Source organism: Helobdella robusta, assembly GCF_000326865.2.
Source record: "Helobdella robusta unplaced genomic scaffold HELROscaffold_1, whole genome shotgun sequence".
Lineage (NCBI taxonomy): Eukaryota > Metazoa > Annelida > Clitellata > Rhynchobdellida > Glossiphoniidae > Helobdella > Helobdella robusta.
The window spans coordinates 7770273-7785056 of record NW_008703570.1 but is presented as its reverse complement, the minus strand read 5'-3'; the positions used below and the strand labels follow the sequence as shown (position 1 = coordinate 7785056).

The following is a 14784-nucleotide window of genomic DNA, read 5'->3' as shown; positions in this document are numbered from 1 at the left end:
TTATTTTATTGTTAAAATTATTATTATAATCATCAGCAACCTTATCTTAATTGTCATATTTAATAGTATTATCGTGCTATAACTTTTCTTTAATGTCAATATTATAACTATAATAGTCATTTCATCATCAACATCATCGTCATCAAAATTTAAATTAGAACAAATAGGTTTGATTCCGTGCTGTGTTAATGTTAAACCAGATCTTCATGTCAGTAAATTGCACACAAAAACATAAAATCCATGCACATAAACTGAACTGTGTTGTTTGTTATAAAATTTTTTTTTAGCTGATGGATAAGTTTGATTGACAGGTGTCATCGCAAGAAATAAATATATATCCGTAAAAGAGTCGACAGAAGTTGGTTTAAAATGCGTCTCATTATTTCTTTTTTATATTTTTTTTGTTGCAAATAAGATGCCTACTATTTTTATACGTATCACATAAATGTGAAGATATGTGTGTACAGATAACTCTCAAGTAATTTAACTAAGAGGAAAAGAAGTTAATTATGAAAATTGCTTAAGATTAATCAGAACTGAGAATTTTAAAAAATCATTACTCTATCGAAAAATTCCGGACCCGCCAAAACGGGACTAAACGGCATTTAGCAAGAATTAGCAAAAAATGTCGCCAAGTTTACAATTTTGAAATCATTCCTTACTGCAAAATTTTTGTTTCACCAACTAACACACTGTTGACATGTTTCGTTGTCAAAAATCCCTGAAGTTCGATTTAATTCATAATAATAATTTAGTTTGGCCTCTGGCAAATGAATTAATTATTAATTGGTATGCATCAGCAAGAGTTGTTTAACAATCTATTGTGAATTTTAAATAAGTTCTCAATATTTTTATATGATAGGTAAAAAGACGAGTTTGATTGTTTATTTGTGTTTCGATTGATTTCAAATCAACTCAAACAGTGTAAACATCTGCAGTCACAAGTAACATACACTATTTTAGCAGTTTTCACATATACATCAAATAATAAAATTAAAATGCAAAAATAGCAATAAGGACAAGATGTGGTTAACATCTTTTAAAACGTTCAAATTCAATCACTAAGTAAAACCAAACTAAATAATTTATAATTCAAAGAACTCACGCAAGCCTCATGGCAGTTGAAGGAGGAGTGTTCATCTGTGTTGCAACCGACACGGCACTGAAATTATTTATTATGGATAGTTAAGAATTTTGTTAACGTCACAAAGTTGGAAACTTTTTCAATTTGATCATCTCAGGCGCTAAATAATTTAAAAATTTAAGACAGATTTTATTATATTAATATCTTGAAATTCGAAAAGTTTACAATAAAACTGCGCGCGTTTACACTGTGACAATTTTGTTGTTTCACTGAATGTGTAGCTGAAAAATTATAAAAACGAGAAATAAACATTTTTTTAAAATTTGTCAAGTCACATTAACTTCTGCAATTTGACTTTTGAAACACCTATCTATGTACTAGTGAAAATAAAAGTTTGTCATAATTTACCACACTAAAAATGCTAAAAAATAGTCGAAAAATAATAGAATGTACGTAAAATTATGTTTGTGGTAGCAAGAAATAAAAATTTTAATTACTTTTCTGTTTACTCTTTCGAGAAAGAAATCTAACAAATACGAGTAAGGAGGAGGAATGTTATAAAGAAAGATAACAAATGCACGGCACTGCGGAGAAGTTGATGTAGAAGATATTAGTGATGTATTAGTGAACAGCTGTTCGCGCCATTTGATTGCATTTCTTGCAGAACCATTAGCTCGGTAGGCATCTCGAGACGGTAAATACGCATCATCATTATTCTCTTTTTACTCTGCAAGTGCAAATTTTGAGAATATTCTACAATGTTTCGAAAGTTACTTCTTAAGTTCGAACGTCGCGACTTAAGTTGGGCTGGGGATGATATCAAACCTTCAACTTTTTGATTCAAAATGACTCTAATATTTTTAATAAAATGGTGTTTATGTGTACTAAAGAAATATAATTAAAACAGTTTTACTGAAAAATTTTCCCAAAGAGTAGCTGAAGCATGGACTTACGCTTGAAAAATGTAAGTGGATTATTGAAATCGGGCGCTAACGATCATTATCAAATTTCACGTCTAACATTTCAATGAAAATTCATTTTTTACATGAAAAGAAGAATGTAGAGGAGGTCACAATAGATGATGCCAAAAGAAGAAAGAACGCACCGAACGAGAAGCGTAACCTCATACATTGTTGTCTGATCGTTCCTAGCGATATGAAAGACCTAAAAGGAAGGAATAACATATTTTAAAAGCATTGTTTGCCTGCAAGCAAGCATCCGTCACTCCAGATTACATTTCGTTCATCTTTTTTTTCTAACGTTAATAATTAACAATTACCGCACTCTACAAACTTACAACTTTCTCCAAAAAATAAACTTTCAAACAACCGCAACACTACAAAAGAACAAAAATTGAATGGGAGTGTTCGGTAGCGATTTGATCCTGTTTGCACTGCACATAGCACTCATGTGTTTGGGTGTGTTGTTGGTTTGTGAGCCGGTTGCGTTTGCGTGTTAATCTTTTATCGAACGTGTTGCTGTTGCCTGTTTTTTATATTGCTTTCTATATGTTTTGCATATTCTTGACACTTTGTGCATATTTTGCTTATGTACATATGTATACATAGGATATATACATATATAAACAATTTCTTGAACAAAATCTTCGTGTTGTTTACATTACTTGCACAGCACATACATACGTGTTATCTGCATCCCGTTTAAAAAGCTTTCACATGTCACATTCGTATTATGAAGAAGGATCAATAATTTTCGTGTTTCTAGTCGATTGAAAATTTTCATCTGATTTGAACGTAAACCGTTAAAAGAATCTTGAATCTTGCATATTTTTTTAAAACGATGAAACTTTTTAAGCAAAATGTACGACTTAAATAACAACTTTTCTAAAATATCACACACACGTCACAATTTTCAAAATAAGAGGCGTTCACAAAAAAACAACACAACATCAATTATATACTAACAAATTCAATCTGAGAACAGTTTTTCTTCGGTTTGCATGACTCTTGGGTTTGATTCTGAAATGAAATGATCATCAATTTTAATACTTTTGTGTCTGTAACAATCGAAAATGTTTTCAAATTAGTGATGAACATGATTGTGGTTAGCACAGGGAACTTGTCATATGGTCTGAAATGACCTCTGGGAATAGCTGGAGAGAAAATTGTAAAGAATTGTAATTATATGTTGTTCGTAGTTAGTCACAATCGAAATGATATCCATAACAACTTGACTGGAGTTTGTTGCTAAATAAATTTTTATAATTGTTTTTAGACAAAGAATTCTGATTTTATCTAATAATTTGTTTTTATAAAACAAAAGATTGTGTTATGAAGACCTTAATCGATATTAATATATTTACCGTTTACAACTGTTAATTTTTTGTTGATCTGCTACTTATGTATGCAATTTTCTGAAAAAATTTTTAATTAGTATTTTAGTTGAATTTTTATTCATCAGCTGCCATAAAAAATTTTAGAGGTATTTTGTTAAAAAACTGATTAAATATTTCAGTCGATATATTTAAAAATCATAAAACTAATTTGTCAAGTTGATTTAATGAATTTTAGCTGTCTATAATTGTTCAAATTCATTAAATCATCATCAGAGTTTTTCATATCAATTTAATTTTAAAGTGACATCATTTTAAATGTACACAACGCAATTGACGAAATAGAATTATGCTAAACAAATCAACTATTTCAGTATTAAGGAAGAATGGGCCGTGATGGTAGAATGATGATGACAGAAATGAGTGGATGATGACAGAAATGACTATAAACCAACGTTAGTCGTGTCATTATAGACGATGATGATGTCATGATGCTGACAAAATGATGGTGCTGATGAAGATGATGAGGATGAAGGTGTTGGGGAAGATGATGATGGAAATGGTGATAGTAACCATCTTTTATGGTGCAATTTAAAAACAGTTAATTTTTATTTTCCAACCAATTTATCACATCATTAAAATGAACAGTTGAATGCAGCATTCATTCATCAATCAGAAATTTAAAATAATACCCCTTCATGTTCGGAGCTTCGGGCGATAACGTGTTTGAAATTCGTTAGGCTTCTGTACTATCGATATGCAAAGTAAATGCAGAACTTTTACATTTATATGAAAATTATTAAGTAATTTGATTGGAAAGAAGTTTTTGAAGAACGTTTATTTAATGGAATTTTATTTTTTGCACAAACGATCGCAATTTTTATTTTGATAACGAGGTTATTAGTCATTTTTATTTTTTATTTTTTGGAAATGTTGACAACGTTAACAAAACGAAAATTGTATTTTCACCATTCCCAGTGGTTTTACGCTATTTCAATTAACGATAAGATAACATTCTTTCTATAAATAAATGATGAATAAGATTTAGCTGCAAGCAAGTACGTTGCCGTTATTTTTAGAAGCATTTGATACTATTTTCAGAATTCCGACTAAAAAAACACTTGTTTCTTGGTATTTCAACTTACCTTATTAATTGATTATTTCGAACGCCGATATTCCATTTGCAATAAATTACTCAGTAACTCACTTTTAAATCGTTTAATATTTTTACAATACAATACAAAAATTTTATTTTCCTCGTAACAAACCTACGCCAGATAAAAGCCACACATACGGTTGTGGTGTTTACTCTGGCTGGCTGGCTGGCTGGCTGACAGCAGACTGTAAACAAAAACAAATAATCAAACATCGGTAATGGGGAAGGGGCTTGAGTAAATAAATAAGTCGATGGGCCGTTGACACGTAAATATTTGAAGCATTTCACGAAAGTATGTTGATTTCATTCTCTGCATTGATACTAACTTGAAACTTTTCCATAAATGAGCATGCATTTATGTAAAGTAATAAGTAACGTAAAGTAATTTATGTTAATCAGGCAAGTCTCGAAAGCTATTAAGAACTGGAATGCTTTGACGAAATTTGGCCGATGATGTTGATGCAGAATTCTTTGCAGTACATTTATTATAACGAGATGAGGGACCTCAAATGTAGGAATGTAGTATGTCGTCGACAGACAACATACTTGGGCAATGCAATGTATGTATAGTGTAGGTTTTATCCATCATTAAAGTCTTTATCATCGTTATCACATTGTTTTTTTCAAAGTTTATCTCAATCGTATCATCGTTAGATTCTTCATAATAATCCTCATCATCATCTTCATCATTCTAGTTAATATTATACACTCCCCTTAAAAACATACTACTACATCTATTTTTGATAGGTTGTTATAATTAAAAAATGTTTATTTTTTAAATCGTTTCAAAACGGCGCTTGCTTCAATTGCAATGTGGAATCGGTTTTTAGAGTAATATTAGTAATAATAATAATAATAGTAAGATTTGATTGGCGTCGGAGAAGAAACTTTCAATTTATAAATTCTACAAAAAAATTTTTTCCATATAAAATTTACGTAGTTAAAGAAATTAAAAAATAACTAAACCCCCACATAAACCAATAGCACAACTGCTGGGAGAGAGAGGCGGAATGATGGAAAAAATAGGGCGGTCGACGATTAGTACTGAAATTAAACTTTTATATTTTCCAATGAAATACGTAAAAGTGAGTACAAATTTTCATCTTAAAACCATGTTAGGATTTGTTTGGTCAGTTTTTTCTTTTATTTTCATTCAACTTGTTGACCCCAAACATACATTGAATTAAAAAAATATAATGAAAAAAATATAATTTTCAAGCTAGATTAAAATTTATAGGATGGAAATTTAGCATAGCATATATCATTGTGATAAGTTTGAAATTTAAAAAACACACACACAAAACTACAAAACTAATTTATTTTGTTCGCTTGCGTTGTTTTGACTTTAGAAATATAAAATGAACAATTTGTAAAATATCCCAGGACCCTAGCACATTTGTTTTTTTTTCTGGCACTTTTCTTTCTTGCATTGTTTAAAAAACCATAAAATTTGTTATGGCATTTTAAAAGTTTGCGTACAATCGTTAACCTGTATGTTGCGTGAATGTTGCATACTATCATTAATGTATATGCGTGAAAGTTGCGTGTTGTAACCGTTTATAACCACAGTTACGTAGTATTATGTAATGTAGATGTGTATATATTTGCGTCATATCATTCGGGTATGCCTACATCTAATGATCTTGTTAATAAAGCGATACTTCCTTTCAAACGTTCAAATAGATTTCCATACGAAATAAATATAAAGAAACAGAGAAAATCAAATGCATCAATGAAAATAAATGGAAGATTTTGATAAATATTGCCACGCAGCCAAGCAGTATGTAAAACAACATCTTTTGTCGGTCGAAATTTATTTTCGTTATACTTTTAAAATAAATTATTAATCAAATTTGAAGGAATATTAGCTGGACGTGTTTGGACAAGTGATCCTTTCCATCACGATCACACGTTCTCTGATTCGTTCCATTTTTTTTCACACTTGGCGATTTCATCGCTTGTGATCTTAGCGGGAAATTTAAATCTTAGCGGGAAATGTATATGATATAAACAGATTAAGAATTCAATCATTCCACAGTTTTTGTGCTGATTTCTTATCAAATGTTGGTGCGTTATTCAGAGAAATTTGAATGTTTAGAATAGCCCATCAAGCTTGAATGTTTGCACGACGGCAAGCCCTAGAAATACAATTTCTCGCTAAAACGCCAACCAAATTTTTGTTTATTTGTCTGGTTCGTTCAAAAAAGCACAATTGTTGTGATGCTATTTCGCTATTTTTAAATTCTTCTCCACTGTTTTTTCATTCAGAGAAATGTCAGTAATTTTATTTTTTACCTTGTCAAAAATCTTATTACGATGAAATTTTTTGCAGATGGCTGTTTGACAACATTTGCAGAGACCATACATTTATATGCAATGTAGGTAGGGGCTAATCATAGATTAGATGCAAATATTTTTCTTTGTTTCTTCATTTATGTTTGTTTCAAAATTTATAAACATATTTTATAATTTTGAAAATTTCATCTATTACCGTGGTGATATAAAAAAAATTGAAGGTTATTCATAGGCTGTTTTATTAAACTATACGAAGCATTTTATATAAGAGTATATTTAAAATATTTTCAAAAAATCCTGTCACATTTGAAGATTTAATTTTTTTCCATTTTAAATGTTATTGTTGTTTTGTATTTTTTTGCTTTTTGAATTTGAAATAACAAATAATTAATTTAGTTAACAAATATTATTACAAAAACTATGTTGGTTTGATGTATTTACACATCATAATGTTGTTTATGCAGAGATTGATATCATCTCAGCCAGTCAGCCAGTTAGCTAGCAAACCACACCTGTTCATATCAGTGATTAATGTCTTCAACATTCTCCGAACAGAAAAAGTTGATGGAGTTTGTGATTTACTTCGATAAATAAAGAGTAAATATATTGTATTGTTTTTTATCGTTTTGCATTTCGTTGTGCATTGTATTGCATTGTATTGCAAGCTATGTTGTTGTTGTTACCTATACAAACCAAACCACTGTATGTTTCATTCAAAGAACGTTTATTTTCTGAGTTTCGTAGTGATAGCAAATGTCACAACACAAATTCATAAATCAATTAAAAATGTCTGAAAAAAATCAACAACAAAAAATGATAAATAATTTGTGGTACTTGTCATCTTATGAAATTTCAAAAAAAAAAAGATTTTTCTAATTGTCCCAATTTATCTGCGCATTAATACAATTTTTTTAATTTTTTTATGATTCGGTGAACGATTAAACAAGATCAACCTCTAAAACATTTTGTAGAAAGTTTATTAGTGGAAAAAAATGAATCCCAAGTTTTAAATAAAAAAAAATTTAAAGAGGCCTAATTGTAAATGAGCTTATCTACCTTTAACGTTATTATGAAGACGCAATAACAAGAACGGATTGGTATAGTTGTATGTTAGTTAAAGGATAACTAAATTTTCGGCTGGGGTCATAGGAAAGTTGCAGCTTTTTTACAGGTGACCCCAGAAATATTTATTGGAGGAATTTCTTTTTCATTGTTTTCCATCATTTGGTGGAGAAAAAGTATGAAGATTTTTTTGATTCAGTTGTAAAGCATATGAACATTTCATAAAAAATTATTTGCATTCATTTTATCAGCAAGAGGTCATACTATATTATTATATATATTTATACCAATTTAATAATAATAATGATAATAATAAATTTTTATTATGTTATCTTACGGACATTTATTGATTAAAATAGTGAAATAAAGATCAACTCTAAGTCATTTTCGTTTTACTGAAGGTTTTATTTCTAAAGAGTTAATACTCACTACTCATAAATATGCAAGTCATACGTGTGTGTGTGTGTGTGTGTGTGTGCGTGCGTGTGTGTGTGTGTGTGTGTGTCAAATAAAATAAGGTTGCAAAGCATTAAATCATTTGACGGGCTGCTTATTGATCAGCTTCTCAAACTTTTGCATTCATTAAGCATTCGTCATTTCATCCTAAAGATTATTATCGACGTTGATGAAGAAGATGATGATGATATTGCTGTGATGGTGTTGTTTATGATGATGATGATGATGTTGCCTTATGATGACAATATAAGAATGATGGTGATGATGATCTGTGTGATGAACGATCGTAGCGATAATGATTAATAGATTTACATTATTAACATTAACATTTAATAGGAAATTATTATGAGTACGTTTCTGAGTCCATTAATGAAGAATTTTGCAACAAACACCAACACTTCACGTTCACATTGCTGAAGAAGAAACTTACAATTCAAAAATATTTCATGTTTAAAAAATTAGTAGAACAAATATTAAAATTAGCCACAAGAAAATGTTAGAGGTCTGATACACTCTCCATAGGTTCAGAAGAATTAGCAACACACAAACATCAAAAATGAATACACGCTAAATGACGTATCACACACGGATCTTTTAGTCATATTTGAACCCTGTTACTGCACACTCTGCAAAACAGCACCAGGCGACTTCAATCACTAGGCCATCACGTCGCCCTAACTACAAAAACTATGAAGCAGGCAACGAACGATCAAGCAGCCAGCCGACCCACACCTCGTTGAGTCTTTGTGAAGCGTGCCTACACGTGCCTACCTGCTCTCGTGTTTCATTGAGTGTGAACATTAAAAAAAATGCATCAACGATCAAATCAACTATGTTTCTGTGAGCGACAAACGTGCTCAGAACTTTCAATGACAACTTAAAAAAATAAAATTAGATACAAGAGATTCTTAAATGAAAACATCCATTGTCTTACACGATTCGTAAGTTTGAAATAGTTAAACATTATAAATAATTTAATGATTGAAAATTTTATTAAGTAATTTTTTGCTGAATTAAAATTTTGGAAAGGTGGAATATTTATGTTCAGATTGAATAACAATATATAAATAAGTTCCATCCAGGTCTCTTCAATCTGATCATTTGTGTTTTCTTTCGTAGTCGTGTATGTGAGCGTGCGTGTGTGAGTGCGTGTGTATTGTCGGCGTAAACATTTGTTGTATCTGCACGTGGTGTGTGTAGTTGGCACGAATGTTTGTTGAGTGTGGTTGGTGCGTGCGTGCGTGTGTGTGTGTGTGTGTCAGCAGATGCAACATCATGTATGTGCTTGAGTTCATACGCACGATGTTGCGTTTGTTTATCGTTCGGGCATAATATATAGTATACTTGGGATGTATATATTTTATGTGCTCGTTGAATGCTATTGTATGGTCCGCGTGTGTGTGCGTGTTTTATACATTATGTGTGCGTGTATATATATATATATATGTGTGTGTGTGTGTGTGTGTGTGTGTGTGTGTGTGTGTGTGTGTGTGTGTGTGTGTGTGTGTGTGTGTGTGTGTATGTATATATTGTTGTAACACTTGAACGCTCGTTCGTTACTACCAACACAAACGTTATAACTTCAAATATCTCTATATTTCCAACCCCAGTGTTGTCGCTTCCAACGATCGTCAAGGTTCAAGATTTCCTATAAATGAACAAAACTGCTTCAAATGTAAACTTGGTTGAACGTTGATTGGTTGAACGAACAGTTATAGAAACACTAAACTAATCCAAGTAACTACATAAATCACCATTACAACTTTTCTTCAAATCTCGCTGCTTGATTTCGCTTCTCCTGTCCCTTATATAGCCTCTATTGTATTAAAATTGACTGAAAAATAGCAGAGGTAACTAATATAACAAGATAACATTAATTAATTATATAGCGTAATTCCACCATTCCGAGGTTATAACAGTACTATGACTAATAATCTTATATATATATATATATATATATATATATATATATATATATATATATATATATATATATGTATTTGTATATATATATATATATATATATATCTGTGTGTGTGTGTTTGGGTGTCATTGTTTTACGTTTTAACTTTTAGCCATTTTGCATCCAACAAACTGTACACATTTTCACATTACCTAAAATTACATTAAAATGTGAGAACGCATCATAACACAATAATAAAAAAAACACTATTCATTTATCTACTTATGAATATTCCCAACATCACCATCACGTACATCAACATTTATGTGATTATATCATCTTCATTATCATACTTCATACGACGTTCACTATGCTAAATTTATAATCTTAACCAAACTTAACTCAATAAAAACTTAGACAATTTTAATTATAAGAATTAAAATATCAGCATGAAAAGACATCAACATTAAATACACACACATTCATAACATCAGAACAAGACATCTACATTAACTACACACACATTCATAACGTCAAAACAAAACACAACTTCAACTACACTAATAAAAAGGTAACAATATTACATCAATGACAATAACACGGCTTTTTAAAACTCCACACATAACAGCCAAGTTATTTTATTTACTGCGCAAACAATTTTTTTAAATAAATATTTTGGAAATTTGAGAATTTAAAAATTTCAATCCTTTTATTATTTTATATCAATATTATCTATTTGGCAAATATTCCAATAATGGTGGGAAATATTTTATTTGGAAATAAATAAACCATATATTATATATATATATATATATATATATATATATATATATATATATATATATATATATATATATATTAAATTTCTGATTAACATTCATAACTTATTAGCGACAAAATGTCAAGATTTATACAAACTATTTTTAGAGAAACCATTAGGCTTATAGAAATTAGAGTTTGAATACAATACACTAATTGACTATTAATTAAGAAGTAACATTTGTAAAATAAATTGTTTATTTAGTTATTGCGCAATTACGACCGTGTTCCAAACAATTAATAGGTTTAGACCTAATTGACCTTGAAATTTGAATCATCAGATTTTTTACTGGTATTATGTTCATTTATTTGAGTGGGAAACACTATTTTATTTAATTTTTTAACAAAAACATAAATTCCAAAGTTTTGCAATAATTTATAAAAAAAAAATATTTTTGCATAAAAGTATACTTTTGATTTGGTGGTGCAGCTGCCAATAAACTTGGAGTCTTACACAGGAGGTCATGAAACTGAGAACAACCGCAGTTCAACTTTCAATAAACCTAGCCAAAGACGATTTTATTCATAACGCTAAATTTTCGCTTACACGATGCATTAGAAACGGGTGTAGAAAATACAAAGGAAACTATTTTAAATAATTCATTTTCGCAGTTTTTGTCCTCAAGTTTGATAAAATGTTCCTTCCACCTGTCAAGTCCGTCTTCGTCTTTCTGTACTGATAGTACTTGAAGACCGCGCAACGCAACAAAAAATCATCGTAAAGTTTGTCAAGGTTAACGTCAGCATAAACATCCGCAGTCTATTAAATATATTCACTGATCCTATATGGCGGTTGTCAGTTTAGAACTACGTGACAAATATAATGTGATGTCATTGTGGTTCTGACTTTTAATGGAGTGCACGATGAGAAGAATATGATTGGTCACTTTCAATCTACAACTCTATGGCAAACAAGTGAAAATCATTATAAAACTAAATTTCACTTTCAATCTACAACTCTATGGCAAACAAGTGAAAATCATTATAAAACTAAATTAATAAACTGCGGAAATTAATAACAAAACAGGATAGCTGAAGTCATAGTTTATGACAAGGCTTGTACTAATGCAATTTATGTACAAATACGCAATCAAACAAACATTTATGATCTTTCAAATATAAAAAGTTAAAAATATCACACATATTTCTTTCACCAGCATCGTATACAACTCTATTTATTCCCATAAAATATACAATTATGAAATTCCAGGGTGGAGAAATATTCCTTGTATCATATGTACGTGTATTGACGCAGATCTATTATAACCCAGGTGATGAAATATATGTAATATACAATATATAAGTAACGAGTACATGTGATGTGAAGCTAATATAAACCAAGGGAGAACAATAAGGAGTTATCATCTGTTCATAAAGATTTCTGTTTCCTGTCTATCAGCACCTCGTTACAAACCAACGGCGCTTGAATCAACTTATCACTTCTTCCAGCTTATTTATGTTTAATTTTATTCTCTTGTTCTTGTTTTATTATCTTTCATTTTATTTTGTATTGTTTTATAATTTATTTTATTTTATGACCAAATTTCATTATATGTTTTTGTTAAATATTTCTAGAAGTTTGTTTCAGCTAGTCTTGTGTAAAATCCAGGAGAAAAATTTACTGGTTTTCATGATTGTATTGAATGAAAAGTTCACAGTAAGGTGATAACAAAATATCCCATAACATTTTTGTCTTCATTTTTCCATCCTTTTCGAATGATTTGGTAACTTTATTGTAGACTGGTTTACATATTCAATTGTTATCCATCAGAAAGTTGGTTGTAGCCGATGAGAATGAAAACTTCTCTGAAGAAAAATTAACTTAATTTTTAATAAGATTAATTAAATCGATACAATAAAACTGCACACGGTCATGTTTGAAATAAGAAGATAGACAAGTTATCATTCCCATATTTTGAATTATTTGCACCTCTTACGTTATCACTTAATTAAAACGAACAGGCTACATCTTCATTCAACGACCATTCATTAACATAACTGTATGTTTAATGAAACAAGCCCATCACCATCTTCTTCAGCTGCTCCACAAACTCTGGTCACGACAACTTGGATGGGATGGTCAAACACACACAAACGTATCAATGCTTTAAATGTGCTAGCGTGTTTTGTTTACATATATTGTCTTACTGATTTTTTGTATAAAAATTTCATAAATTGTATATTGTTAGAGTTATAAACATTTGTGGGCTATATTATTTACAGTTGTGGGTTATATTATGTACAGTTTTAATTATATGGATATTTATGTTGAAAAAGATTTTTACTATATTTATAGTTTTGCTGAATATACATAGCGAGTGTTAACTGTGTATGATTTGTGTACCAGTGGTTCAGAGTTGTAAGTAAGTATTTACAGTAGTCAGACGTTAAAAAACATAAATGCATGAAAAATCCGACAATGTTAAATTCCAACAGCTTTGTAATAAAGTGTGCATCCAATGACTGAAAAACTTAAAAATTGTATCGGCAGTTTTTTGGTAGATAACTAACTCTTTTACGAAATTTCCAACAAAATAATTTTCTAATAAGCAAAACGGGAATGAAGACTTGAACGAAACACATTTCAAACTAAAAGTTACAATTTAGCACAACAAAATTGTATATAAATTGCAAGCAAAAAATGTCTTGTATTATTTTTTTTATCATTTGCATGTTTGTAACTTTTAAAGCTCATGTCCGTATCGTCGTGTTAACAATGGTGCAGATATGATGAAACTTGATTCCTCCTAAATTAGACGCTTGTTAAGTTGCAATTTGTATTTATTTAACCAGATCTTTATTTAAACGAATTCAATCAAGTAAATAAACGAACAAACAACAAATAAATAAACAGAGGTATTGGAACTAACCAGGCATACGTTGAAACAAATATTGCGAATAAGTTCTTGCTTATTTTTGACGTTCTTTTGCTTTGTAGTTGGAAGATTCGAGTTGTGAGATTGCGGTTGTTTTGTGTAGTCACGTGTGGTCGTTGCAACATTGTTACTGTTGTGGTTGATGTTGTTGTTGATGTTGTTGTTGTTGTTGTTGCCGTTGTTAGTGTCATAGTCTGGGTCAGTGTTGCTAAAAACGTTGTTTCTGTCCTTATTTAATTCATTTAGTTCTTCGAGGTTTTTATTTTCGCTTTTTATGTTTATTATATTGTTATAATTTTTTTTAATTTGTGAACGACCAGAATTTATGTTAGTGGTAATAAAAACCAAGACAAAAACAAAATGAAACAGAATGATTAACATCTTATAAGTCTTCATTTTAATTCGTCTCACGCTTAAACAACGAACAGACTACAATCTTTGAGTTACAGGTTACAAGATAACTAACTATTAATATTAATAAATCTATCACTAATCATTTTATTAGTTTGGAACTGCAGTATATACAATAATATATAACAAGGAGACAAGTGGTTCACGTTTACAATAAAGGTTTTTATTAACAGCTGAACTCGCCAATTATCAAGTTATTATTCAGTGGTTAATTTAATCCAATGTAATAATTCAGTAAGTGTTGTAATTGCAATTTTAAAATGTTTTTTTAACAACAAGAACATTTAATTTAAAAGTAATATATCAACTAAAATATAGTTGATGAATTTGTTGCATCTATTGTGTTGAATTCAAATGATCCTCAAACAAGAAAGAATGCTGATGTGTTAAGCATTATAACCCAGAACAACTTGTTCCATTGATGAACCA

The 14784-nt window shown here is 30.0% G+C and overlaps 1 protein-coding gene across 1 annotated transcript; it reads right to left on the bottom strand.

Annotated features, from left to right (window-relative positions):
* Positions 1 to 11850: 11850 nt before the first annotated feature.
* On the bottom strand, positions 11851 to 14441 carry HELRODRAFT_159206 (hypothetical protein; the record flags this gene model as incomplete). Its single annotated transcript, XM_009011105.1, has 3 exons — positions 11851 to 11970; positions 13939 to 14192; positions 14411 to 14441. 3 exons carry the CDS (start codon positions 14439 to 14441, stop codon positions 11851 to 11853), a joined length of 405 nt encoding a protein of 134 aa, XP_009009353.1.
* Between the last annotated feature and the right edge of the window lie 343 nt (positions 14442 to 14784).